The 27279-nt window shown below is 37.5% G+C and overlaps 1 protein-coding gene across 7 annotated transcripts in view; it reads right to left on the reverse strand.

Moving 5' to 3' along the window:
* Positions 1-27279, reverse strand: part of NTNG1 (netrin G1) — a 418996-nt gene that overhangs the window by 337188 nt on the left and 54529 nt on the right. For all 7 annotated transcript variants that reach the window (XM_082265800.1, XM_082265801.1, XM_082265802.1 and 4 more), the window contains exon 2: positions 24809-25561. In XM_082265800.1, the coding sequence (XP_082121926.1) occupies positions 24809-25039 (231 nt within the window). In that variant the 5' untranslated portion in view covers positions 25040-25561. The remainder of the gene's footprint in view (positions 1-24808; positions 25562-27279) is intronic.

The following is a 27279-nucleotide window of genomic DNA, read 5'->3' on the forward strand; positions in this document are numbered from 1 at the left end:
AGGAGTTCTAGGAGCCCCAGAACTTTTTTACTGATGTAGCAAAAAATATAGTTACTATTTGCATATCATGATCTAGTAGCTAAATTGGATGCGGTGCGCATTGCAAATGGTGGGTGTGGCCAAGTTGCATTGACAGTGGGAGAGTCTTAAGGGGGCAAGGTTAACTAAAACAAAAGCCTTGTACCTTGTATAAAATTTTACTTAGGATATTTTATAGTGTATTTTATAGCGTATATAGTTTAGGAGTCTGTAATGTACATATAGTATATATAGTGCCGGAGTATGTATTGTACAATATATCATATCTAGTGCAGGAATATATTTTTTACAGTATATTGCACAGTATATAGTGCAGGAGCATGTAATCTATAAGATAGTATATATAGTGAAGGATTTTTTTAACCTTTTTGGAGATCTTGGGAACACCTGAAATAGTTTCACACTACAGCTCATAAAGCATTGGTGTGATCAATGAGCTGTTGATATACCAACATCTATTTATAGAAACAGTGTTAAATAATAGAATAAATATTAAAATGTACCTATTTAATGTGAGACTTGTGCTTGATTTTTTTCTGCAAAGATGCTCAGTTCTGGGTCAAACCTGAGACAAGCAGTGTACTGGGGGATAGCAGGGCAGAGCACAGGGGGGTCAGCACAGCAATGATTTGTCAGTATGCCTGGACCATCCTAGGACAGCCTGCTTTACATCGTCATCAGTGATGGCATGCTGACCTCCGGGGAACTCTTTTAGGGGTCCAAACAGGTCAAAATCACTCAGAGCGAGGTCCAGGCTGCATGGGGGATGTGGCAATGCCTCCCAGCCGAGTTGCTGTAATGTGCATGTAGTTTGGTGAGCAGTATAAGCTTGTGCGTTGTCCTGGAGAAACAGGACACCCTTAGTGATCAAACTAGGCCATTTTTTATGCAGATGCATATGCACATCACTCAGAACATGACAGTAATATTCACTGTTGATAGTGGCACCACGGGATAGAAAATCCACATGAATAATGGCACGATTTTCCCAGAAGACGCTTGCCATCACTTGCAGACACAATTGTTCAAAATTTTTATGGGTGGCGGTATGTCTGTGGTGGAGCAGTTCCATATACGCACTATCACTGTTGTCTGCCATCTTCATTAATCATTTCTGGACTGGCTCGCGACATATATATATGAATATATACACAGTATTTCACAAAAGTGAGTACACTCCTCACATTTTTTGTAACTATTGTATTATATCTTTTTATGTGACAACACTGAAGAAATGACACTTTGCTACAATGTAAAGTAGTGAGTGTATAGCTTGTATAACAGTGTAAATGTGCTATCCCCTCAAAATAACTCAACACACAGCCATTAATGTATAAACCGCTGGCAACAAAAGTGAGTACACTCCTAAGTGAAAATGTTTAAATTGGGCCCAATTAACCATTTTCCCTCCCCGGTGTCATGTGACTCATTAGTGTTACAAGGTCTAAGGTGTGAATGGGGAGCAGGTGTGTTAAATTTGGTGTTATTGCTCTCACGCTCTCATACTGGTCACTGGAGGTTCAACATGGCACCTCATGGCAAAGAACTCTCTGAGGATCTGAAATAAATAATCATTGCTCTACATAAAGAAGGCCTAGGCTAAAAGAATATTGCCGAGACCCTGAAACTGAGCTGCAGCACAGTGGCCAAGACCATACAGAGGTTTAACAGGATGGGTTCCACTCAGAACAGGCCTCGCCATGGTCGACCAAAGAAGTTGAGTTCACGTTCTCAGCGTCATATCCAGAGGTTGTCTTTGGGAAATAGATGTATAAGTGTTGCCAGCATTGCTGCAGAGGTTGAAGGGGTGGGGGGTCAGCCTGTCAGTGCTCAGACCATATGCCGCACACTGAATCAAATTTGTCTGCATGGCTGTCATCCCAGAAGGAAGACTCTTCTAAAGATGATGCACAAGAAAGCCTGCAAACAGTTTGCTGAGGACAAGCAGACTAAGGACATGGATTACTGGAACCTGATGAGACCAAGATAAACTTATTTGGTTCAGATGGTGTCAAGCGTGTGTGGCGGCAACCAGGTGAGGAGTCCAATAACAAGTGTGTCTTGCCTACAGTCCAGCATGGTGGTGGGAGTGTCATGGTCTGGGGCTGCATGAGTGCTGCCTGCACTGGGGAGCTACAGTTCATTGAGGGAACCATGAATGCCAACATGTACTGTGACATACTGAAGCAGAGCATGATCCCCTCCATTCGGAGACTGGGCAGTTTTCCAACATGATAACGACCCCAAACACACCTCCAAGTCGACTACTGCCTTGCTAAAGAAGCTGAGGGTAAAGGTGATGGACTGCCCAAGCATGTCTCCAGACCTAAACCCTATTGAGCATCTGTGGGGCATCCTCAAATGGAAGATGGAAGATCCACCAGCTCCGTAATGTCATCATGGAGGAGTGAAAGAGGACTCCAGTGGCAACCTGTAAGGCTCTGGTGGACTCCATGCCCAAGAGGGTTAAGGCAGTGCTGGAAAATTATCGTGGCCACACAAAATATTGACACTTTGGGCCCAATTAGGACATTTTCACTTAGGGGTATACTCAGTTTTGTTACCAGTGGTTTAGACATTATTGGCTGTGTGTTGAGTTATTTCGAGGGAAATTTAGCAAATTGACACTGTCATACAAGTTGTACACTCACTATTTTACATTGTAGCAAAGTGTAATTTCTTCAATTTTGTCAATGTTGTCACATGAAAAGATATAATAAAATATTTACAAAAATATGAGGGGTGTACTCACTTTTGTGGGATACTGTATGTATATATATATATATATATATATATATATATATATATATATATATATATCCGTCCCATGTACTGTATATGCTGGCTCCTGTGCTCCCACTTCTCTGTTTATTCCTGTACTATACATATACTGTCCACTGCATATTCACTGCTAACCAACTGTCCTCTCCTCTCTAGTGAGGAACAATGATTGCAGTGACCATGGGGAAACCAGGTTACGCCCCCTGACCACCCCTCACCAATTAGTGGACATATTTCCTGATCTCTCAATCCTATTGGCCGACCTTGCTGTTGCTCAGTCTTGTGGCCGCTTTGATTGTTTAGGAGAAATGAGGCAGATTAGTGCCTGAAGCACAAACTGGCAGGGGCTCTGTTATCCGGAGCTGGTTTGTGTTATGTGTTAGCCCCATTTGGAATGATATGAATCTGCTTTAGGAGCTGGATGCAATCATAGGCCTAGCTGAAGCAGCTCAGATTTGTCACTTCCATATATGCAGTGTGGGTCAGCACACAGTGAGCCCCCCTTCCTTTGGGGCCCGTGTGTTTTGCACACGATGTATGATACACCACTGGTTCTCATCAGAACTGATTATCGCCTCCTCTAAGTTTATGGGAATCTAAAAAAACAACATTAAGTAGCAATTTTTAAGCAGAAGGATGTTACCTGCAAGTCAGAATGAGATCAACTACAAGTCAGAAAGAGTCAAAGCAATTTTGAAGCCAGTCAAATGAACCGGTCAATGAACTTCGATTATCTTAAAACTATCTTAAACCGACCTCAAATGCAGGCTGAATACACCTACTGTAAAAACTATCTCCATTTGCTCATTGGCAGGAACCAATTTGGAGAAGAAACTGTGAGGCATTTGGCATGCCGCAAAAAAGATCTCAGAGGGGAGACCTAAAAGGGTTCAAGAGGTTACTAGATGATGTAAGGGGACTGATAACAGATAACTAAAAGTAAAATATTTCTGAAGGGCCTTTCTTTTTTCTTTTTCATTTTATGTCTTATTACATTAAATATAAAATGTTTGAATTCTTAGTAATTGTAGGGCAGTACTGGGCCATTTATTTGCATTTTGTCCTGGTCTACTAGTACCTACTGGGATACAAGAGAAATGGCCGCACACCAAGCAATGGCTCACAATGAAAGACTTTATTGAACAAGGATGCAAGGTACAGCAAAATAGATGGTAGACATGTTTCACATGACTCACAGCGTGCTTGTTCCCTACTAGATTGGAAGCAGATTGATCGTTACGATCATCCTCCCATGTCTTAATATAGAATTGCCTCTAAAAATAGTGTGCAAGAGTCAGGTGTCTATACGGACAGCTTGGTCTATCTGATTTTCTAACCTTTTGTCCTATTTTATTTTTTGGAGTTGTTTTCCTCCATTAAGTGATTTTATTACATATAACTATGGTTTTACCAGTATTAATATTAGAACTGATACATATATGTTGGTTTCTTTTTAAACATGATTATTTCATGTGCTATTTGGACTCTTTCATTTTATTCACCTAATATTTTCAGGATTAGATATTTTTACTTTTGTATTAGGATGATTATACTTTAATTTTATAATCACATTTCACTTTATTTTTATAGTCTACATCAAATTCACTTTTCCCACTTTTTTTCCAATTAATGGAATCATCATTCCTTTTTTTGTAATCATATATTCACAAGACAGTATTTTTTCATTTTTTTTATATACATGCACACATATTTACTTTGTTACATACATACATACACTTTTTTTTAGACAAATTCCTTTTATCACTATAAGTGATTGTTGATTTTTTTTTTTTGGTAGTGAACAAGGTAGTGAACAAGCACGCTGTGAGTCGTGTGAAACATGTCTACCATCCATTTTGCCGTACCTTGCATCCTTGTTCAATAAAGCCTTTTATCGTGAGCCATCGCTTGGTGTGCGGCCATTTCTCTTGTATCCTGTTTGCAGTTTGAGGTCCTGCAGCCATGGCTGGCTGTGAAGTTCCAACTGCCTGAGCGGTGTACATCTCTTTCCCTGCTACTCGTACCTACTTTCAGGCTTCTTCTGCTTATTTTGTCTACTTTATTGTAATTTTCCAATATTTTTTTTTTATTCTGTATCATGGGTCTCAAATTTTTTAAACAAAGGGCCGATTTACTGTCCTTTAAATTTTAGGGGGACTGGACTAGATCGTCAGAGTAGAAAATGCCCCAGCATTAGTAGGAGTAAACAATGTTTCAGGCTTGGTGGTCAGTAGGAAAAAAAAAATGACATAACGCCTGTGACCAGTAGGAGGAATAGTGCTGCATTGTTGTTTTTAGTGGAAGGAATAGTGCCCCATTGTTGGTGTCGGTGGAAGGAATAGTGTCCTGTCTTTGGTGTCAGTGGGAGGAATAGTGTATCATTATTTACTGTATATCAATTAGAGGAATTAAGCCTCATTATTAGAGTGGGTGGAAGGAATAGTGCCCCATTTGGAGGAAGGGTGTCCCAAGGGCCAGATAAAGGCAAGCAAAGAGGACTATGGCAAGCAAAAAGGCAAGCAAATCAGGACCATGGGTCGCAGTTTGGAAACCATGGTTGTATATTTTTTTAAACCAATATAAATGTTTTAAAATAAAAAATGTAACAACAAAAATTAAAAGCAGACGCTTCAGTTAAAGTGTATGTATAGGTGCATTACTAATACTAAATGCATAATGAGTGTAATATACCAAAGAAAAAATTCTGTATCTAGAACAGAGAACTAAAAGAAAAAGTGTTTTTACTTTTATAGGTAAAGCATAAGTAACATTTTTTTGATCTGCAAACAGAGCACTGAAAAAGCAAATGCAACATGATGCTTTGCAAAAAAACCCCAGAGATTCTCACCCATAAAAACACAAAATAGTCATACTAAGGCAGTTGTCCTCAGCTTTTATGTTTTTTAAAAAACTAGACTGAATAATAGATATATGTTAGGCAGAAATATACTCAGCAAGAATACTTGCCAATATCTCATAAGATTCCCAAATATGCCCAAGATGTCACTGCAGTTGCATATAAAATTTATATGAGTGATAATATGAACAAAATCATGCTGGATGAATTGCACTGAAATGAAAACGTAGCCCCTAACCAAGGATAAGTGATCTTTTCATGAATAATGAATTGAGGATTGATTTGCATAGGATGTCGATTTATCAGTATTGCACTCCTGATTTTTATGCATATGAACTGTTATAACAGTACGGCAAGAGGTGATAAGTGCTATAATCTTGCTGGTTTGTTAAAAGTTTAAGAGCCCATTTGCATCGTGCATGCATTGATGCACCTTTTTGTTTTTGCAGCGACATGCTTTAAGCGGGGCTATTTAGTTTCAGCACTTCACTTAAACACACACCGCTAACCGAAAAATAACCTGACTTATTTTTTCTCCAGTGCACAACATAGTAGCACGTGATTTTTAATAAAGGTCAGGTGCTTTTGGTTTGAATATATGTGATTGTTGGACTGCTATTAAAAACAAATGGGTCTGTACCTTATAGTGTATACACCGTGCATTGTTTTACAATATGGTAAAGCTCTCAATAATGCGTGTGAACATGGACTAAAACAAGCAAGCACAAATGAGAATGACTCCTAAAGCAAGTTTTTTTTAAATCCTGTATTGAGAAAAATAAAGGGGATGGCATTGTTGACTTCCTTCAATAAATAACAGTTGTCTGAATGTTATGCTAACCTTGGCTTTCATACTTTTTGTCCAATGAGAGATAGGAATGGTGCACTGGACCCAAATCCTTAAGCTGTAATGAGGAATCATTAATTATACTAATGGCTTGGCTTTGGGTGCTCTCCACAAAGCAGGAGGTTCTCTGAAAAGTAGGGGTTACTCAAATTGAGAAGTCAACATATAAACCGAAAGGAAAGCACCAAACCATCGTCTCAAGAGTCTTAGATCTTTTATTGTTAATATCACACATAAGTAAAGGCAAATAAAAGCAGATGAGTTTCAAAGACCAAAAATCCCCCTTTATCAAGGCTTGAATAATGTTGCAAAAAGGTTTCAACTGCAGACAAAATAAAAAAACACTGAAAATAAGTCTCTGACAGGAGAAAGGCTTAGGCTCGGTTCACACTGGGGCGGCACGACTCCTTACTATTTCAGGGGCGACTTGTGCATTCCCATGCAGCACGACTTCGGAGCGACTTGCATGGACTTCACATAATGGAAGTCTATGCAAGTCGCTCCGAGGTCGCCCCGAAGTAGTACAGGACCCTTTTTCTAAGTCGGAGCAACTTGTGTCGCTCCTATTAGAACGGGTCCTGTAGCAGTCAATGGACCGCGAGGGAGCGCGACTTGTCAGGCTGACAAGTCGCCTGACAAGTCGCGCAAGTGTGGACCGAGTCTTAAAATACGATTGCAATTGCATCTATGGCTGGGTGATCTGGATGCAAGTGACGTCCGTTATCATTTTTGCTTTGAGTCCAATATACACTATTTTGCAACATTGTTCAAGTCCTGATGAAGGGAGATGTTTGCCCCCAAAACACATGACTGCCTTGTGTATTCCTGTTGTTATGTGTGATATTAATAATAAAAGATTTGGATTGCCGCTCTTTTTGAATAGTTTCTGTGTCACTGAACTGAAACAAATTTGCAGATCAAGAAGGCCAGAACGTCCCATTGACATGCTTCTTCTAATTAAGCAATATATATTATTAAAGGATTATTTTTATTATTAAAGGATCCGTATGACAACCCAGCAGTTATCATCTTACGATATAATGTTTAGCAATGGCAGAACTCAAGCATCCACATTTCTTGCATATTTCTCACATGACAGGTGTACTTTATCTACAGTTTTGTGAGTAATGGTCTGGCTGCCATGGCACATTTGTATGCAACAGGAGGACTTAACAACACGCTTGTGGAAAATATACACCCCTTGCCCATTTACATGGTGATTTGCTGCTTATCAGCATGTACAGTATACTTTGAATAAGATTACCACCCCTCAGCCACCCCTCAGACCTCGACTGCATCGAGTGCCTAAGTAAGGCTAGAGGTAACCACACCATTAGCTCCCATTACTAGTTCCTGTTCTCTACTCATTGCTGGTTACTGCTGCAGTTCTGAGCAAGGGGAACCTTATACCTGGTATATCCACTGAACACCAATGTGTAGACACCTTACTGGCCCCAATGTCTGCTGCTCATTTGGAGAAGTGAAAGGTCTGGCTTTGGGCCCTTTGACATAGACACCTACTGTATAAGTATTTGTCTAGCTTTCCCTATGATAAATGGCCCTGTCTTTATCTGCATACATCATCTTCTCCAGAGGCTCCAGAGTCCTGTGACATGAATTTCTTGAATGAGATGACAATTGTTCTCAAAGTAAAAGCAAGTCGACACAGCATAGTATGCACCTATTTATGAATTCAGATAACTACACTGTGCAACAACTGCATTCAACTTTATCTAAGACAGCTAGCGAATGTTCAGAATATTGATGTCCTAGTGACACAAACAATAAATGAAAACACGACTTTTAATTCTACGAAATGACAAAAACAGAAGTCAGCATACTGTAGTATCTCTTTGTGCTGTCAAGTATAATTAACAAGACAAGGTCTCTGAAACTACTAAATATATCAAGAGTATCATTTATCAATTTCCTTTGACCAATGTCATGAGGTGTATTGCTATATAAATAAAGTGCAATGATAAAAATAATACTGAATCATTTGTGGAACCACAAGATGTATTATATGTCAACATTGGCCGTTTCTCTTTTACTGCTGCGATAACCAATGTTCAATTTGAAAATACATATTATTTTCACAGTAAGAGTTTACTTCAGTTAATTAATGTGGTTATCACACATAAAGGTTGGAGAAGTGTGATTTAGGTTAATTTGTATGCATACTGTAACTATGTTGACATAATGTTACATACATTATTTTATATAGCACTTAAGAACTGTCTCTCTTCTAATGAAGGGAAGGTTATGGCAAAGGTACGTTACCTGTCAAGCTTTCTCCTTGTTGTATAGTACAGACCAAAGAAAAGCATATTTTTCTGTGAAGAGTACAGCTGAGTATCTTTCACCTAATGCATTGATTGACCCTATTTACTTTAATGTATGCATAAACCCATTCACTAAAATATAGCTTTATGGTATATAAGCTTGAATAATTCAAAGTAATTTTAAAAGTCAGTTTCAATATCTTTAAAACAGTGACTTTTATTCAAATAATACTTGGTGATCCTGCCTTGAAGGTCCTTGTTCAGGGACTCTCTATAACAGGATGACAATGATCCTTCCCTGTCTTCCAATTGTTCTCCTGCATTGTCACTTTGTGAAAGCGCGCTCCAGTGGAGGTTAAAAGTGGATGTGCTGATGTACATTGTACAGTTTTTCACTGTTGTTACTAAGGACGATCTTTGGGTTCAGTTTAAACCTGATTCGGACCAAGCCTGTTCACAGTTTTGTGAACAACCAAACAATCTGGCCATATCTGGCCAGTTTGCCCACCCAAAGGCCCAGCTGCTGCTTGTAAACAAACCAAGCCAGGCAGCACAGGCAACGTCATTGACCAACCATGGTCATGATTATATTTGGTCAGGGACATCCCTGGGATCCTAGGTGCTGTTGTTTACATTCCATCAGCTCCAGGATTCTGTAATTTATTGTGTTGTCAGTTGTAAAGGTAGTAGGGCAACTTTGTAGGGTCGTTATGATTTATGCTGGATTTAATTCACAGAACAACATGATATTTGAACATGAACATGAAATTATTTAGGGGGGTGGGTTTTAAAAAAAAAAAACAACATATTTGATAGAGCTGGACCACTGGACATTGGCAAGCACGGAGGTCGGCCATCTTAAGGGGTTGGAAACAATCCCCCTGTGGATTATTGATGCACATGTAAGTTTTTATCTTACTTTTTGGTGAGTGAGTTTTCTGGATTGTAATACATTTTATACTGAACGTATTACACTATGAAGTGTCTTTCTATCTATGTTGGAACGTTATATCCATGGAGGGCCATATGAAGCGGAATCAACTTAAGGGTGGAAGAGTGCTGCTGTTTGATCGATTGGATGCTGTAACCAGTGCATTCGACCACTGTATACAGTGGTCCACTCCTGATGGAACGTTATGTCCATTGAGGGTCATAGGAAGTGGAATCTGCTTAATGGTGGAAGAGTACTACTGTTTAATCAAATGGATTCTGTAACAAGTGCATTTAACCACTGTATGAAGTGGTCCACTCTGGATAGTAAGAGTCAGTGTGTGTAAATCTGTCGGTGGAGAATCTCTCACAAGATTTTTTATTTTGGACCCCACACCTATTGGATTCTATTGAATTTTCTGTCAAAGGCTTTCTTTTTTTTTTTGCACTGCACCCTTGTATGTTTTTATGCCAGTTTTCCTCACCAGTGAATTGTGTCAGCTGCATTTCTATACATTATCCTAATAATGTAAGAACAGGTCTATTGTTTTAATTTACAAGGTAGTAGGGCAACTTGGTAGGGTTGTTATTATGATTTATGCTGGTTTTAAATCACAGAACAACACGATTAAAGATGAAATTACATTGGGAGGCATGTTAAAAAAAATAAATAGATATTTCTTTGTTCAATTTGCAATTATGTATGTACATGGTGGCATCCATATTTGTTCATTATATATGCAGACTTTTTTTGTGGTTGGGTTTTACAGTTCCTTCCCAAAATGCAAGTCTATAAAATATAAAACAAGAAATTTGATCTTGAAGGATGGAGACATCAACATACAAATTACAGTAGCGCAATAATGGTAATCACTAATCACCACAAACACAGCATGAATGAAAGTGTGAACCTCAGGATAATAAAATAACTAAAATCCAACTAAACAGTTCCGAAGTCCTTCAGCTAGAAGTAAAATACAATAATGATGTGCGTTTCAGTTCCGGAGTCTTGATAAGTGTGATAAAGGAAGGGGTCACCCCACAATCCACCACCAAAGTGCCAGGGATACTGCAGAAATGGCCACTCACCAAAACTATGTGCTTATTCACTCTCATGAATAAGCTAAATTCGAATTAAGTTACAGGAATCCAGAACCGCATCCACTTTCTCTGTCCAGCACTCAGCAAACGGGACTCCTGTGATTGGTGCTACTGTTAAAAAATGACCATCTGGCAGGAGCAGTTGCCGCACAGCTCTCCCTTACCGCACGGCACAGCACTCACTCCCTCCCTCACAGGAGCGAGCGAGTGTGTGCATAGTGTTTTTTTGTTGTTTTCTCCTAAAGCGCATAGGGTTCTCATTTTTTATCTTACCATACACTGTAAGATTCTTTCCATACAAGTCTATAAAATGTTCAACAAATGCACTCTCTTATCTCAGAGTGTCTTATAATGTGAGCTATTAAGTGCTCCCTCTAGTCTAGCTGCTGCTGATCAACAAATCTCTATCAAAATCTCAAAAATATGGAAAAATAAGCATGTTTGATGTCAAAGTCACCCCAAAAATTGCTGAGAGTGATGCCAAACTCTAAAACCCCCTTTCAATATAAGCCCATCCTACAATATTCCTCTCTGTAACCCCAAGGCTTCCAATGCACATGTTCGTACAGTGGCCATACAGTGTACAGAGCCTGCAATAATGCACCTCTAACAATATCCTGTTGCATGAACACCAATCCTTCCTATAGTCTTAGCCTCAACATTGACCCTCTCTTAACACGTATTGACTGCTAATGATAAAGAGGCCTAACAGAGCCCCTCTTACAGTATCCCTAACAGTCTCTTTAAACCTACTACTAATACTCTCTGTAACATGTAAGCTTTCATTACTGAGAATTGTGGTCTCCCCTAAGCCCCTTTACACTAGAGCTTTCTGTAACCCCAAAACTATCCCTTATGCTGTCCCTCATTCTAACACGTACCCTAATCTATAACACTTATACTAGTCATTCATGTATACCTAGCACAAAGACAAATCAAAACTATCCCTTATGCTGTCCCTCATTCTAACACGTACCCTAATCTATAACGCTTATACTAGTCATTCATGTATACCTAGCACAAAGGCAAATCTACTGTTCTCGCAATATCTACTGTTTTGGTTGTTTTCTGATCATCACAATGATCCAATGGCAATAGTAGTTTCTGAGACAATTGTGTTGCTTTACTATAGGCAAATAAGCTTTTCACTTTGCACGGGAATTTTTCCATAGCCTAATGAATGAGGTGAAGCTTTGCTGACCTCCAATATCCATTCAAGTGCAAGCAAAAATATTGTTTTTGTTTTAATTTTGTTTGCATGTGATTGGGTATGTTTTTGAAGTGAATTCTATGGGAGAATTCCCCTAAAAAGCAGACAGTCTGTTTGCCTTTGATAAACCAACCCCAATGACCTAAAAGAAGTGTAAATTAAAATTTCAGGCTTCACTGACATTTGAATCTGCACACTTGCTCCAGATCAGTGTCTCAAAATACTGAAATCAAAGTCAGTTAGAAAACTAGAATTTGGATAAGGAGATCAGCAATTGTAGCCTCCATATTCATCAGTATGGGTTTCTTTTAAACCAACTTTAACTAAAACCTCTTGCATAAGAAGGCTTATAAGGTGACACTAAGTTTCTGCTAGCTTCTGCTTCTATTTGACGGATATACGGATCCCCTAATTACAACAGGTGTTGGACTGATTCAATCATTCATTTATTCAATATATGAATATTTTCTATTTTTAATTTCATTTAGACTATGTGTTACTAAAATATATGTATCTCATAAAGTAGGAATGTCATTTTTCAGCCAGTATCATGACTGCTAATATAATACAAAGTGACAACGTGTCAGCATAGGGAGAGAATGCATCTCCTGCTCTTACAGAACAGTGTCATTACTGGTAATTGAATATCCAGCTGTCTCGGATGTCACGCTCAGATTAGTTTATATCTGAGAGAGATATATTGCAGATTAGTTACATTACGACCATTCTCCAGGGGTCCAACAAATGCATTAGGGGCTTCTCAGTTTGCAAAAACACAAAACAAACATCGTGGCCTAAAATATTACAATTGTCTTTTTTTCAAGAAGCCTACAGGTTGCCATTGGCTGCTAATGTATTTATACAATCAACAATCTCTTTCCACTTTTACACACTGATGAGTTTGACAGCTAAGATTCATAATGGATGCTCCACACATTTATTGTGACAAAACTGACACAATTATTCTCAAAATAGATGGAAGAAAATCTCGCTGAAAGACTGCATGTAACTACGCAAAGCTTAGGAAAAGTGTGCTAAACATCAGATATCTTATTAGAGGTTGCGTGGGGGTGACTGTTCTACTGATGAAGTTGATGAACTTGGAAAGTGATACAAGTAAATAAGCATAAAATATAAAATCAAAAGCAATCCATAGATTAAATTATAGATATAGGTGTATTTTGACAAAAAAATGTTTTATACTGTTTGTTTTACCTAGCTGATTTAATGGGGCTGATTTACAAAAGTATAATAGGCTGTTCACTTTTCAAGTGAAATTGTACTTTGTAAGTGATTTTTTTTTTCAAAGCTTAGTGTATGTGCTACAATTTATCTTTGCAAATCATGTGCAAGGAAAATAAAAAACAAAAAACAAAAGAAAAGTAAAAAAAAGCAATACCAAAAAAAAGAAAAATGTTTGCTTGCTCATGATTGGATGTTGGAAGTTAGCAAAGCTTTACTTCATTCACTAAGCTCTGGAAAAAAAAATCCCTTAAAAAGTGAACAATTTACCTTTAATAGATCAACCCCAATGTCTTCAATGTTAGAAGCCTTAAAATGATAAAATAATAAAATAAAAATGATAAAATAAAAAATGATAAAATTAAATATTAAAATGATGATTTCTATATTACACATGTCTTCAGTAGAGTGTAAGAAAGTAGTGATGAGTGAATCTCAGAAAATCTATTCTTTGAAATCACTGGATGGGTATTGCCTATCTGTACAGCATGTAGTGAATAAGTAAGGAAGTCCAAGGGTCAGCATTGAAAGGCTCTGCTCATCTCCTCTATAAAGGGGCAGAGCAGAGATTAATATTGAGCCCAGCTGCGAACAGTGCAATTCACAGCCTGTTTTGTAGTGACCTGATCTGAAGCCTTAGCTGAGCATTAATACACAATACAAAGTTAGCAACAGTATGATGTCCAGCTTTAGGAATGTTTCCTAATTAGGTAATAGCACAGCATTCTCAGATTGATAGCTCATTGCTTGAAGTGTTATAAAAGAAGAGCTGGTATAGTAGTCTGATTGGACTCATTGATGGATCTGTAAATTATATCACTGTCCATTGATTTACCACTTAACAAGTATGCCATGTTTGCAGTTATTGACCTTACTAAGTCAACTTGGTGATGCAGAAATTGCAACTTCTATATTCAGTTGTAACCCATCACAGCTGTAACCAACAACTGTCTTTCTACAAATATAGGTTCACTTAATGTTTTAATACTTAAAAGTGAGCAATATTATTTACTAGCCATGATTAGGAGGCTTAAACTGAACTTACATAAATCACAAGCTGCTGTCAGTCAGGTTTTAAAACTAAACTCTGGGGACATTAGCTAGATACCAGTAACACACCTCTAATGATGTGTACCCCCCCCCCCCCCACACCAACCACACACACACACACACACACACACATGGTGGCTGCTTCTTTCCTGAAAAAGTTTGGGTTCATGCACCCCCTGACATGATGCAAAATCTGAACTGAAATAGGCAACAGGGATTCGAGCATAGCGATGACAGCTAGTCTCTTGCTATGGAGCCCCTCCATTAATTAAATGTCTTGAGTTCCTTTCAAAGATTATAAGGCGTTTCGTTATTAGACAATAGCATGAATGCCCATTGTCGCTAAACTATTCAAATCATCCCATTATCCTATTTTTCACAACCTAAAAACAAATTATTTAGAGTTCCAAAATAAGACCTGGGAAGGCTAATTAGGCTTCTTGAGATAACACAGGACATTTGTACAGGACAACTCTGGTTTTCTCAAATGATTAACATGTATTTTTTTGCCCTGTTGAATGTTCAGTAGAATGGCGGCTGTGAGTGATCGGGAAGTCACAGCTTGCTCTTGAAAACAGCGGAGAAGACTTTGGGTTGTAGGAAGACAATGCTAGACTTCTTGGGCTGATAAAACAATGCTGGACTTCTTGGGCTGATAAAACAATGCTGGACTTTGTGGATTGATAAATATGTGGTTTTGTTTTCAGTTAGCAGCTACAATACTTTACTTTTTTGAAAACTGGGTCACATGCCTCTTTAACATTTACTTAAAACTGAAGTTTAATTTGCTTATACCTAATAAACACATTATTCCTAATTCATTTGCAAGGAAGCTCTTTCTATAAACTTTCTGAGATGAGAAATAGGGACATTTTTTAGCATAAAGTATGAGTCAAAGGACAGACCCCCACCACACCCCAGTTATAAAGACCATGAAGAATGAATACACCAAATATATGCTCAGTTAAACTTAAACTTTTCTTCTTTTCATTCATCATCATTTATCAATCATTTCTCTTTATACTGGCATAAAGAAACAAAAAAACAAACAATAATATTGAGGTAAGGTAGAAGGTTACTGTAGTATAACATTTTTGCCAGCTAAATATATTTTTTAGAGATGTATTCACTAGACCAGAAAGAGATCAGAAGGACAATCTCTCCAAATGAGGGACAGTTGGGAGCTATGGTTTCTATGGAAATGGGTATCTTTGAAAATAAACCTCTGTTGAATTCTACTTTCTTCCCAAATTAAAATCCTCACCTGCTGCTAAGGCATCAGCAACATGAGATGAAATTCAATAATAAAGGGCATGCATTGTATGGCACAGATTGACAATAAACAGGAAATCCCTGTACTGTGTAAAAGATCTCCAGCTTCCTAAAATACATATAAACATGTGTAATAGATGCCTGCAGGCACCTAAACACTAACAGCTACTGAACAAAAGACAAAGCATCCAGAAAGTGGCACTTTAGCTTCCAGTTATCTCAGTGTGGATGCCTCATTACTCCTCAACACACAATGTACAGATGTTAGAGTGATGAATAGCGCAGAGTTAGCAGCTGTAATACAGGAGTGCTCTTTAACCAAGCGTATCCACACTATGTCTAGAGAGAAAATTGGCACCTGCATCTTACAGGCAGAGCCCCAGTGATGTGTGAATGAATGCAGACTGCGTTTCTGATGAGGCTGTAAGACGGTTAACCCTTGCCACCAGTGCTAGAACTTTGAACTTTGGTTAGAGGGTGGCAAGTGCACACAATATAAAAACAGTGCTTTTCAGGGCTTACATTTGACAAATACAAAGGAAAAAAAGCAAAACCGATTAATTAATTAAAAGTTAATGATAAAATAATAAATTATAAATAAATGACTAAATAATGACAAGCAAATTCCACGAAAAAAACCTATAGAGCAGGGATCTCCAAACGAAGGCCTTCCAGCTGTTGCGAAACTAGACGTCCCCATGAGGCATTGTAAAACTCTGACATTCAAAAACATGACTAGGCCTGATGGGAATTGTAGTTCCTGAACAACTGGAGGGCCATAGTTTGGAGACCCCTGCTATAGAGGGTTAGAAGAAGACTGGCAGTACTGCGATCAAAATCTGGGGATGAAGATAAAGGACCAACATGTTCACAACAAACTCACTTTATCCCGCTACAGGTAAACCAGAAAGGTTTAGATAAAATAAGTCTTTATTTCAACCTAAATAAAGCTGATTTGTACTATCCGTACCCATGGGATACTTCACACCACCAGATATGTAATCACAGTCTGTGATTGGAAAAGGTGAAAACAAGCAAAGTTAAAATTAATTGAATAGTGCAACCAAAACAACCAATTGTAATACTCATTAGTAGCGCTGTGATATAACCACAAAATTCCTGTAAGCATTAAGCATAATAAAAATTTTCTTCACAAATCACCCCCAATCACATACCAAGTGCGACTTAGTGTGTGCAGACTCCTTCTCTCAATCCAGATAAAAACTCACCAGATAATATATTCCTGCCATTTTTCATATAAGCATAAAGGCTCAGAAATCCACATGTTCTCACTTCTTTCCAATTTACATCACTCCACCTCTAACCTGCTCGGCATTAGAGATGAGTGGGCATAAGACATATAAAAAAGAAACGCTCCACATAGTTCAGTAAAACCCACATTAAGACTTTATTCTATAAGAAAATAGATCATCAAATACTCTTTTGCAAATTGACACAACATTTAAACCAGGGAGAGCTTGACCGCTAGAAAATAACAATAACAGGGGCTGTGACTTGGCGTAAACAGGAAGTGCCGTTGGTGGAAGTGACAGGACTGAAAGTGATGTCATAGCAGAGGTGGGGCATGGTGATGAGAGCCTGATGGCTTTCCCTGTGTAGCGTTATTGTTATTTACTAATAGTCATGCTCTACATGGTTTAATTGGTGTGTTGATTTGCAGGAGAGTATTTAGGGAGCTATTTTCTAATGAAATGAAGTCTTCACGTGAGTTTTACAGGAAACAAAGCATGAGAGCTCTGGCGCATGGAGGGTGTATGTCACAATAGAAAGGGGAATTTTTGATGATACTTAAAACAAGGGGGGAAAAGTAGAAAAAAATCAGTCCATGAGTTCATAAATTAAGATAAAATAAATAACCTGAGTCTTACTGCACTATGTGGAACATTTATTTAATACGATTTATGGCCACTCATCTCTGATGCGGAGCGGGTTTGAGGTGGAGTGATGTATGTTGGGAAGAAGTGAGAGCATGTGGATTTCTGCTTCGAGCCTTTATTGCCTATCTGAAAAATATCAGGCAATAACATCTGGTGAGTTTTATCTGCCTTGGGAAAAAGAGTCTGCACACATGAAGTCACAGTTGGTGTGGTGGAAGAAGACACCTATTTTGGACTTTTAGATAGTTTTTACTTAAAGTTTGGACTACTACTGTTACTAGTAACTACTTGTTATTACTTGTGGTATTTTTGTGGTTATATCACAAGTGTTACTAGTGACTATTAAATTTTTTAAATTTTTTTTGCACTATTTTATTCATTCACGGTATATATATAGTAGTTGCAGTGAATCAGTACATATATATATATATATATATATATATATATATATATATATATATATATTTCTTTTGGTGTAATTTTGTCCAGTAGCATGGAGTAGGGGCTTATAGAAACATTAAATTAAAATGTAGTTGATGTCCCCAGCAGTCAGTCTGATTTAAGTTATTTGGAGCTAATAAAGTATTCTAAATGCACATGTAGGCATCTGCTGCCCTCTACTGTATAATTTTGTACATGCCAGTAAATGCCTGTAAATGTATTATGTATGCACTTCCTGTCCCTGCTTTGTTTGCTTTATGACCCCAGAAGGAGGAAGTGGAGAGAGAGGGAAAGTCTAACTACATGTCCTGTCCATGTGGCTGTATCATGGACCAGAAGATACTATTATGCAATTATTCCTATGATCTAGTAGCTTAACTGCAGGAGCTAAATGTATATTTAAATCCCCGTACCAGACAGAGTTTCTCTGTCCTTGTTATTATCTCACATGCACAGTGCCTGATAGCAAGGTCTGTGCTACTGTATGTGTAGTGGTCACCTTCCAGTATATTGGCAAGTGAACCTGTTTTTTGCAATAAAGTTTATATGCAGCTTCTGTTATCCTAGTTAACCATGTCCTTTCTTGCATTATATATCTAGTTTTAGCATTGGGCTCGATACTAGTATATGCTTGAGCCAGGTTAGGCTTCCTTGGCCACGTTGGTACCATAGGCTTAGAGATCTGGTTGCATGTTAGATTAGAAACATAAGGGAGGGACTAAGGTGCAGAGTAGATAGGCTGACTCTGAGTTAAAGTGCCACAGTTTCAGTGCCAATTCCAGGCTGGTTGGATAACAGTTGGAGGTTCTCTCCTTGACCAGAGATCTTGTCTTCAGGTCTCTGACACAAAGACAGATGCCGCACTATCCACATGGGGCCCCTGCAACTGGACTTTGCTGCAATTCATCTGGTGGTATCTCTTTTAATAACTATATATACCCAGGTATACAAGCACAATTCCACCAGGACTCCTACTTGCTAATAATATCCATTTGTACATTGGATGTATGTACTGTTATTAATCTTTTCTTATCTTTACTAATCTTTCTTATGCTTGTATTTTTTCTATACTGGTGTGCATCTATATACTTATAGTGAAGGTTATATGCTGGTTGCAGTAGCTTTTCTGCTTCCAAATACTTTGTTTCGATTACTCAATAATTTCCAAGGAAGGGAATCCCCTCTGTTTACAGAGGCCCTGTCCTGGGTGGAGGTACAGCCACATTTATTATCAAACCCATTCTTCCACTTAGCAATGGTTCTGGTTCTTCCCTTTTGTACCTACAGGTTTAGAGTTATTTCTCATAGCCCCCCAAAAAGGGCTACACACATGTGCTGACAACAAACATTATGGCAAGAAAAAAGAGAAGAAGGGTGTCTTAGCATTCTGCTTCTCCATTACTGTCCAATAGGAATGAGCAATGTGATTTTGATTTTGCTGTTGACAACATTTTACAGAGGAATAACTATTACTTTTTCTCATTGGGCTGCTTAGGTGAAAAAAATGTTTTTTTTTTCTTTTTTTTTTTATAGAGAGCTGTATTGAGGGTAGTTAAGTTCAATCACTGTCCTTTGTATGTGTATTGTCTTTTTTTTATTTTTTGGGAATTTGTTTGATATTGTTGACTTAATTTATTTTTATTTTTTTTCTACAGGCTGTTTTTTTTTCTCACTGTGAAACAAAAACCCATAAAAAAATGAGGATATGTTCAGAAATGTGGAAAAGAGCTTTGTAACCATTAGAAAATCTTCTATTAGTTCATCCATACTGATTAATCACAGGCTGGGGGAAAGTTAGAGAAAGGTTAACTCACTAACCTAGCTCTGCTCTTTGGCAGGGCAATGCAAATCTCAAGACTGGCTCAACAAAAATACAAATCCTTTTGCAGGTAACATTGCTCCCACAAAGGTGTTTGTCTGGAGTTAAACTTTAAAAGTACAAATCTGATAAATAAATGATAGCAGAACACAACTAAAATAATTTTACATTCCTCTATTTTTCATTGTTTGTCTTAATTGTTGTAGGCCAAGAAATATTGAATTAATTCAATGGACTGCAGGTAGAAAAAAGCAGAGCTAGTCCCATAGAATAATTTATTCTGCAACGGCTCTGCTCTCAAAGTGTCACACAGTATTGATTAGCAGATGACAATGTACAGACTTTATCTGGCCAGCATAATCTGCCTTGGGGACATGAGATCCTGATGAAGGTGTCAGGAAACTGATCGGCTGATAACGCGCCTGTTTATATACATTGTAGCAATCTCATGAAGGATCTTCTCCTGTCACATTACAAAGACTCATTACACTATCTACTGATAAACGCCTGGTTTATAGATCCCAATCCATAATGCTGCCGATACATTTTTAATGAAAGCTGTAGAGAAAATGTCGATTATTCACTCTGATCTCTTTATAAGAGGTAGACTGTGAAACTCCCTTATAATGAAACTTGCATTTCTTTCTGCATTACCTCACTGCAAAACTACTGTGATACATAAGATCACTGTGCATTTAATATTTCTACAACCCAAGGCCAACCCTTTTATAAATGATTCCCAACTAAGATCACTCTTAATAAATTGTTTAAAACACATTTAAATTCATGCTGCCTGCACATTCACATAAATCCATATGTTTTTGCAATAAAAAAAACATAAAATATTTCTCTTTTTAGAGATTACTTTAACTAAAAGGTTGTACTGTTTATGGGTTGTTTTCTTTAAAAAAACAACCAAACTCTGAAGAGAATGGCCTGTTTTCTGCAAGTATGATGCGTAGAATGTCCCTTGCTCTCTGTGGAAGCAGCAGACTTTCTGCAGAGGTCCAACACAAAGCACCTATAGTTATTGACCAATAAAGATTGGTCTTTATTCATGACAGTGAACAGTCATCAGTTTCTGAACCTTTACAAAGCAATTCCGGGAATCAAGTAAAGCCTGGCTCAGTAGGAGGGCAGTGCTCTCTACTTGTGCATCATCAATCACATTCAAACTTCCAGGGCAGGTTAGAACTGATTGGTGTCTATGATACAAATCTCGGTACTGACATTTTTACTATCAAGTTTTCTGCTTGAAAGAGGCAACAAAGAGGGTATTTCAGCATCAGAAGTAAACATGCCCCAAATTACATTTACTAACTATTGGGAATGTGGTGTATTGGTCTACTACAGCAAAGTCTGAGTGAAAAATGAAAACACTGGGAATTAGAAATGAGAAAACCTATGAAAGGTTTGATCAGCTGTGGTTCAAACTAATTTGGGAAATTTTGAAATTTAGAATTTTCTAACTAGAATTCTAAACCAGGCTGCAGAAAAGTTTGTATTGCAGAGCAGCAAATGATGCAAAATTGGACAGAATGATTTGGGAAAGTTCCAGGCAGCCATGCATGATAACATGATGGGGGCTAAAAAAAAAAAAACTTGAGCCACTTTCTTTAAAAATCCTACTAGGGATATTAAGCTAGTAGAGGAGAGCTTGGTGGTAGTTGCAGTGGCAGTCAAACTAAGGATGCCAAGCAACAGCAGACATAAGGCAGAAACAGACTTTGGTCTCTTTCTGACAGAAGTCATTTTGGAATCTTCCAGAAATACCTCTGAAATTTGGATTTGACTTAAGACATCGAACTTCGAGAAATTTAGTCCACATGACTTCATGAAATTTAGTCCAAATCTAAAGTCATCTAAATTTCGAGATCACATTAATTTAGCATTTAGGCTGTGAACTTTAAGACTTATTTTCAACTTTCACAAGAGTGTGCCTATAATAACATGTTGTATAACACTCGGTTTATATTCATAGGAAACTCTTTTCCTACATCATCATTCATACAGATGCTGCCTGCCAGGAAAACCCAAATCCTTTTTTGTGGGGGAACTCATATATAGTAACTCATACATATCATATAATCTTTTTTTTGTTTTGGAAAAGTGAGGGAGGTTAACAAGCTTTGTCAGGTCTTTACTGTAGTCCCTATTGAGAAGAATATGTCCCATCTCCTGTCTTTCCCCACTCTATTAAAAACATTTAAAAAGTTTGGCTTTAAGGCATGCCAAATTTTATTACTAAAATCCCTCCATGATTGATGTAAGCAGAGCAAGGAAGGCTAAAACTAGTGTTTTTACTGACAAAGTGCTTCACACTGTTAATCCATGTACATTTAACTTCACCCGTAGCTATTACAAAAACTTGCAACTAATCAATAATCCTAAATGGCTACAAACACTTTGTGAATATCAATAACTAACCAGGAGATGGATATTTCTCCTATTTAAGTGTCTTTAGGTTAGAAAACTCTGCAATGCAATGGAGAAATGTGCAATTTTATGTCTGTACTGTATAACTCGGCTAGCTTCAGTTGATGTGTTTAATAATTCCTACTGTGGATGTTGCTCAAATTTGTGGGTATTCATTGTGAAGTTTGCAAAATGGGGAATTCCGTTAAGAATTGCACTATTTGATAAATTCCCTGGCACCATGTAGATATTCCTAATATTTATTAAATCAACTGATACGCATTATAAACTAGGTAAAGAACATTATTCAGCTTGTCATTTAATGTGAACTGTCCAGTAACCATAACGAGACTGCTATACTAAATGCTTATGTTTCAATAAACTAAAAACTGTGCTCAAAAGAAAAACAAAACACATTCACACATACTATATATATATATATATATATATATATATATATATATATATATATATACATATACATATATATATATATATATAAACTTTTAGGTGTTAGAAAAATGTGACCACAAATCATATTATAACAAGTGAATTACACTTATTGTTTATTTAGCTTTCAAATCTATATGAGTAAAGCACAATTTATTTTATAACTGAACTATTCACAGATATAAAAATATAATTCCATGAAGTTTCATGTAATCATTACAAAATCATTGTAAATTCCTGAATGTGAACTGATTTCAGCCTGTTACAATCCCCTGTACAGCAGCACTCAAAACTGGGAAGGTTAGCAGTCTGGGGTTGATTTACTAAATGCAAATAGACTGTGTACTTTGCAAAGTGCAGTTGCTCCAGAGCATGGTAAATGAGGTAAAGCTTCACTTTGCAAAGAATACCCAATCACATGCAAGGAAAATTTGAATAAAAAAATAAAAATAAAAAAAGCAGCATTTTTGTATACACATGGATGGTGGAAGTCATCAGAGCTTCTGCTCATTTACTAAGTCCTGGAGCAACTGCTCTTGCAGAGTGCAACTTCACTTTGCAAAATGCACAGTCTATTTACCCTTAGTAAATCAACCATTATGTGTGAATTAGCAACATGCTGGCAGCAGAATGGAAATCACCTAATTTGTCTGCTGCTGCACCTTGGTTGTCCACTTACAGGCTGTACTACTAAACTGCTGTAGAGAGAAATTAGGTCCCCAGCTTGACTGTGCAGTCTTTTTGTACATGTCAGGAGTGGCCAAACAAAATTGCAAATCTTTTAGTAAGAAAAGGGCTCCTATAATTGTACTTAAACTGTATATTTATTTATGTATTTATTTATATTGCCTGGATTGCATATTTAAGCTAAAATTCTTGAATAAGGGAACATTCTGCAAACATTTAGGCCAACATTCTGCAGATGTGGTGTATCTGGATTTCACTAAAGCAAATGATACAGTACCCCATAAAGGCTTAATTTACAAACTAAGATATTTTGGCATTGTTCATATTGTATGTATCTGGATAGAAAACTAGCTTCAGGACCACGCTCAGAGGGTAGTGATTAATGGCCTAATTTCTGAATGCTCCAGAGCTGTAAGCAGGGTACCCCTGGGCTCCATCCTGGAACCAATTCTGAGTAACTTGTTCATACATGATATAGAGGTATGAATAGTTCAGTATAAGTTTTTGCTGATGATAGAAAGCTAAGTAGCAACTTCACAACAGGATATAACCAATTTACAAGAAGACCTAATATGAATAGGGGAGTGAGTAGTTATGTGGCAGATGAGGTTTCATATTGAAAAATGTAAAGTAATGCACTTGGAAGCTAAGAATATGCATGCAAGTTAGATGCTTGGGACAACCACTGGGGAAATCAAGGATGGAAAAGGATCAGGGTGTCCTAGTAGAAGACAGACACAGAAATAGATAGATAGATAGATAGATAGATAGATAGATAGATAGATAGATAGATAGATAGATAGATAGATAGATAGCATGCAATCTAAGCTGCAGCAGACAAGGCTGGCGGGCTATTAGCATGCATTAAAAAGGGTATTTACTAAACAAATAAAACTATAGTTCTACCACCTGACAAAACTCTGGCTCAGTCACATCTTGATTATGCCGTCCAGAGTCCAGAGAAGGGCAACAAAACTAATAAAAGGGCTGGAGGACCTCAGTTATGAGGAACAACTATAAACAATAAACCTTTTCCCCCTGGAGCAGATACACTTAACGGAGGACTCCAGCATCGGAAGGAAATAATTTAAGCTAAGGTCTCTAAAGAAGACACGCAGTCAAACAATGGAGTTGGATGAGCAAATGTTCAAACTCAAACTACGAAAGTTGGTAGAGTGGTAAGGATGTGGAACTCCCTTCCACAATTAGTGGTGTCAGTGGGGAGTGTAGATAACTTGAAAAAACTTTTAGATATGTTTCCTAGCAAGCACAATGTACATGGATATTGAAAATAGTGGTCACACATACACAAACACACACACACTCTCTCAGGATAACTGGTGTCTTTATTCAACCTTACCAACTTTGTAACTATGTAAGTATGAATCATACCATTTATAAAACATTAAAGCAATTATTTACAACACTTAAATCAGTGTTTGACCGAATCTTCATCTGAAATGTATTCAATGGATAAAGTATCTTACCATAGCACAGAAAGGTTCTGGAGGGTCCCCACAGGTGCTATTTGGAGGATCCAGCTTTACCTTCAGATATGGTGTCATGTCTCTAGATTCTGGCTGACAAGCCATATATTCCCACACAATGCCTTCATCTGACTTTGTCTGTGTCTTACACATATCATAGTGTCCATGCTGCATTGCTATAGAGACTGCCACCCACAGGGTGTGGAGACTGAGCACCAAGAAAAGGTACATATTGAGATTCTTTGTTGTTGACCACACTTGAAGAATGCAGTAACTCCCAAGATGTTAATAAACTATTACAACTTGATTTTGGGAGATATATTTCTACAGTATAGTTCAGGATATTGATGGAGACCCAACATTCTCTGTCCACCTTGCAATAGGTATCATGAATATATCACTGGCCTATTTTTACCGGATCCATAAACTTGAAATAAATAAAACTTCAAAATTCTTCTCTGGTAATTGGAGTCAATTGAATGCTCTTGCACAACAGTTACGTTATTTGTCGCTTATTGAGATTTTTGTTAGTCCTTTGATTCTTTAACTGCCTTTTACAGTAGTTGTCTTGTTATTCCTTCAATGTCCAGATAAAGTTCTCAGGAATATGACAATGACACAAAAGGGGAAGTCTTATATCTTACAGATGATAAACCAAAGTGCATTCTTTGTTCCAAGGTTGGGATTTAGTTCAGATGAGATTACCTTAGCACTTGATATGAATCAATCTTCCTCTAGCTTTGGCTTTTCCACCTTTGAAAAAGAGAAAAAATCAGGTTGAGTTTATTGTGTGAAAAAATCAATGTTTTTCTGTAACAGCACACAGTCTGACATTTGATGGATCTTATCAATAAGGACAACAGATAATCATTCAGCGAGAGGTTCTTGTGGTTTAAACCATGTGTAAGAAAGGAGTCTTGAATTTAAAAATAGATGTATAATGCCATATCGTATTCTTAAGCCACTAACCCTGCCAATAGCTAAAATGATAATTTAAACAATATGAATCTATTGCTATTTTTCAATAGGAAAAATGATCAAAGTACTTGTATATTAGAAGTAGAGCAATTGAAAGTGATGCCATTGCAAATCATTGGAAAAAAGATTTAATCTCTTATTATATTTATGTTCTTTAACTGTGAAAGAATAAAAATAATGCAAATTTGGTATAGTCTTTCTTGAGCTTTTAACAGGTTTGCCAGTGCATAAAGTTTATGTGTTATAATTTATCTTTCTTTTCCAGCCCCCCTCCATACTAAAGAGAAATAGTGCAGACTCCTAAAGATTCTGAATAAATATATATGTGCCTGTCTTTTTGAAAATGTAGACAGAAGTCAGCAATATTAGTGCAGGTTCATACTGGGACACAGCAAGTTAGAGATACAGGTATCTTCTATCCACAGTTAATAGAATACAAACCGAATGTGCTTTAGAAATCTGTACTTGAATGGGGGTGGTTAAACAGAAGTGTTTCCACTGAGGTGGTACATTGGGCTACATTGAGTTTGGGCTCTACACAACAAACCACCTTTCTGGGTTCTCAGCACAGAAAAAAGGTAAAAAAAAGGGTTCCTCCACATGCCTTGACTACTATGCATAACCCCAGCCCTTAGGCAGGCTGGAGTTATGGTTAGTAGTCAAGGCATGTAGCTACCACTGGGTGCAGGAAACAAATTCTCTCCGTATATGACAGTGGTTCTCAACTCAGGGCCTCAGGACCCATTAACAGGCCAGCTTTGCAAGATAACTGAAATACATCATAGGTGATATATTTTGCTGCTCAGTGATTGCAGTATTCTAGTTTGCATCTCCCCAAGGTGATACTTAAAATCCGGCCTGTTAGTGGGTCCAGAGGAGCTGAGTTGAGGACCACTGGTATATGGCCTTAGACAGGCCATAGAATAGATTTTGCAATTTTATTTTCTGCAACCACGGCTTTCAGGAAAGGAAATCAGTTGATAGATGGATTGAATCTCAGCTGATCTCTGCTGAATCGGCTGAGATTCGAAACGTCTATGGACAGCTTTAGACAGGCCCTAAAGATGTCCATACACCTTGAAATTGCAAGCTTTATTGAATCTTCTTTAGCCCTAAAAAAAAAAGCTATGTAGTTGAAGCTCTACCTAAATTATATATCAGAATTAATTTTTGAAGTATACAAACATGGAATCCATTTTATTCATCTTTGAGTCTAAGATATTTTATTGTGAAATTAATTATTCTGTATTCATGACTTGTGCGCTACATTAGTTTCCATTTAACGCTGACAATGTGGAAGGTTTGAAACATGATATGCCTACTAAAGTGGATATATTAGATCTTTTAAGGATAACAACTGTCTTTAAAGTGTTTCTAAAGGTTATATTTTATTTTACAAAAAAAAACAAATATATCATACCTACCTGCTCTGTGCAATGGTGTTGCACAGAGCAGTCTTGATTCTCCTGTTCTTGGTTCCTCCTCTTCAACCA

The sequence above is a fragment of the Pelophylax lessonae genome (genome assembly GCF_965119305.1).
Source record: "Pelophylax lessonae genome assembly, chromosome: 8".
Lineage (NCBI taxonomy): Eukaryota > Metazoa > Chordata > Amphibia > Anura > Ranidae > Pelophylax > Pelophylax lessonae.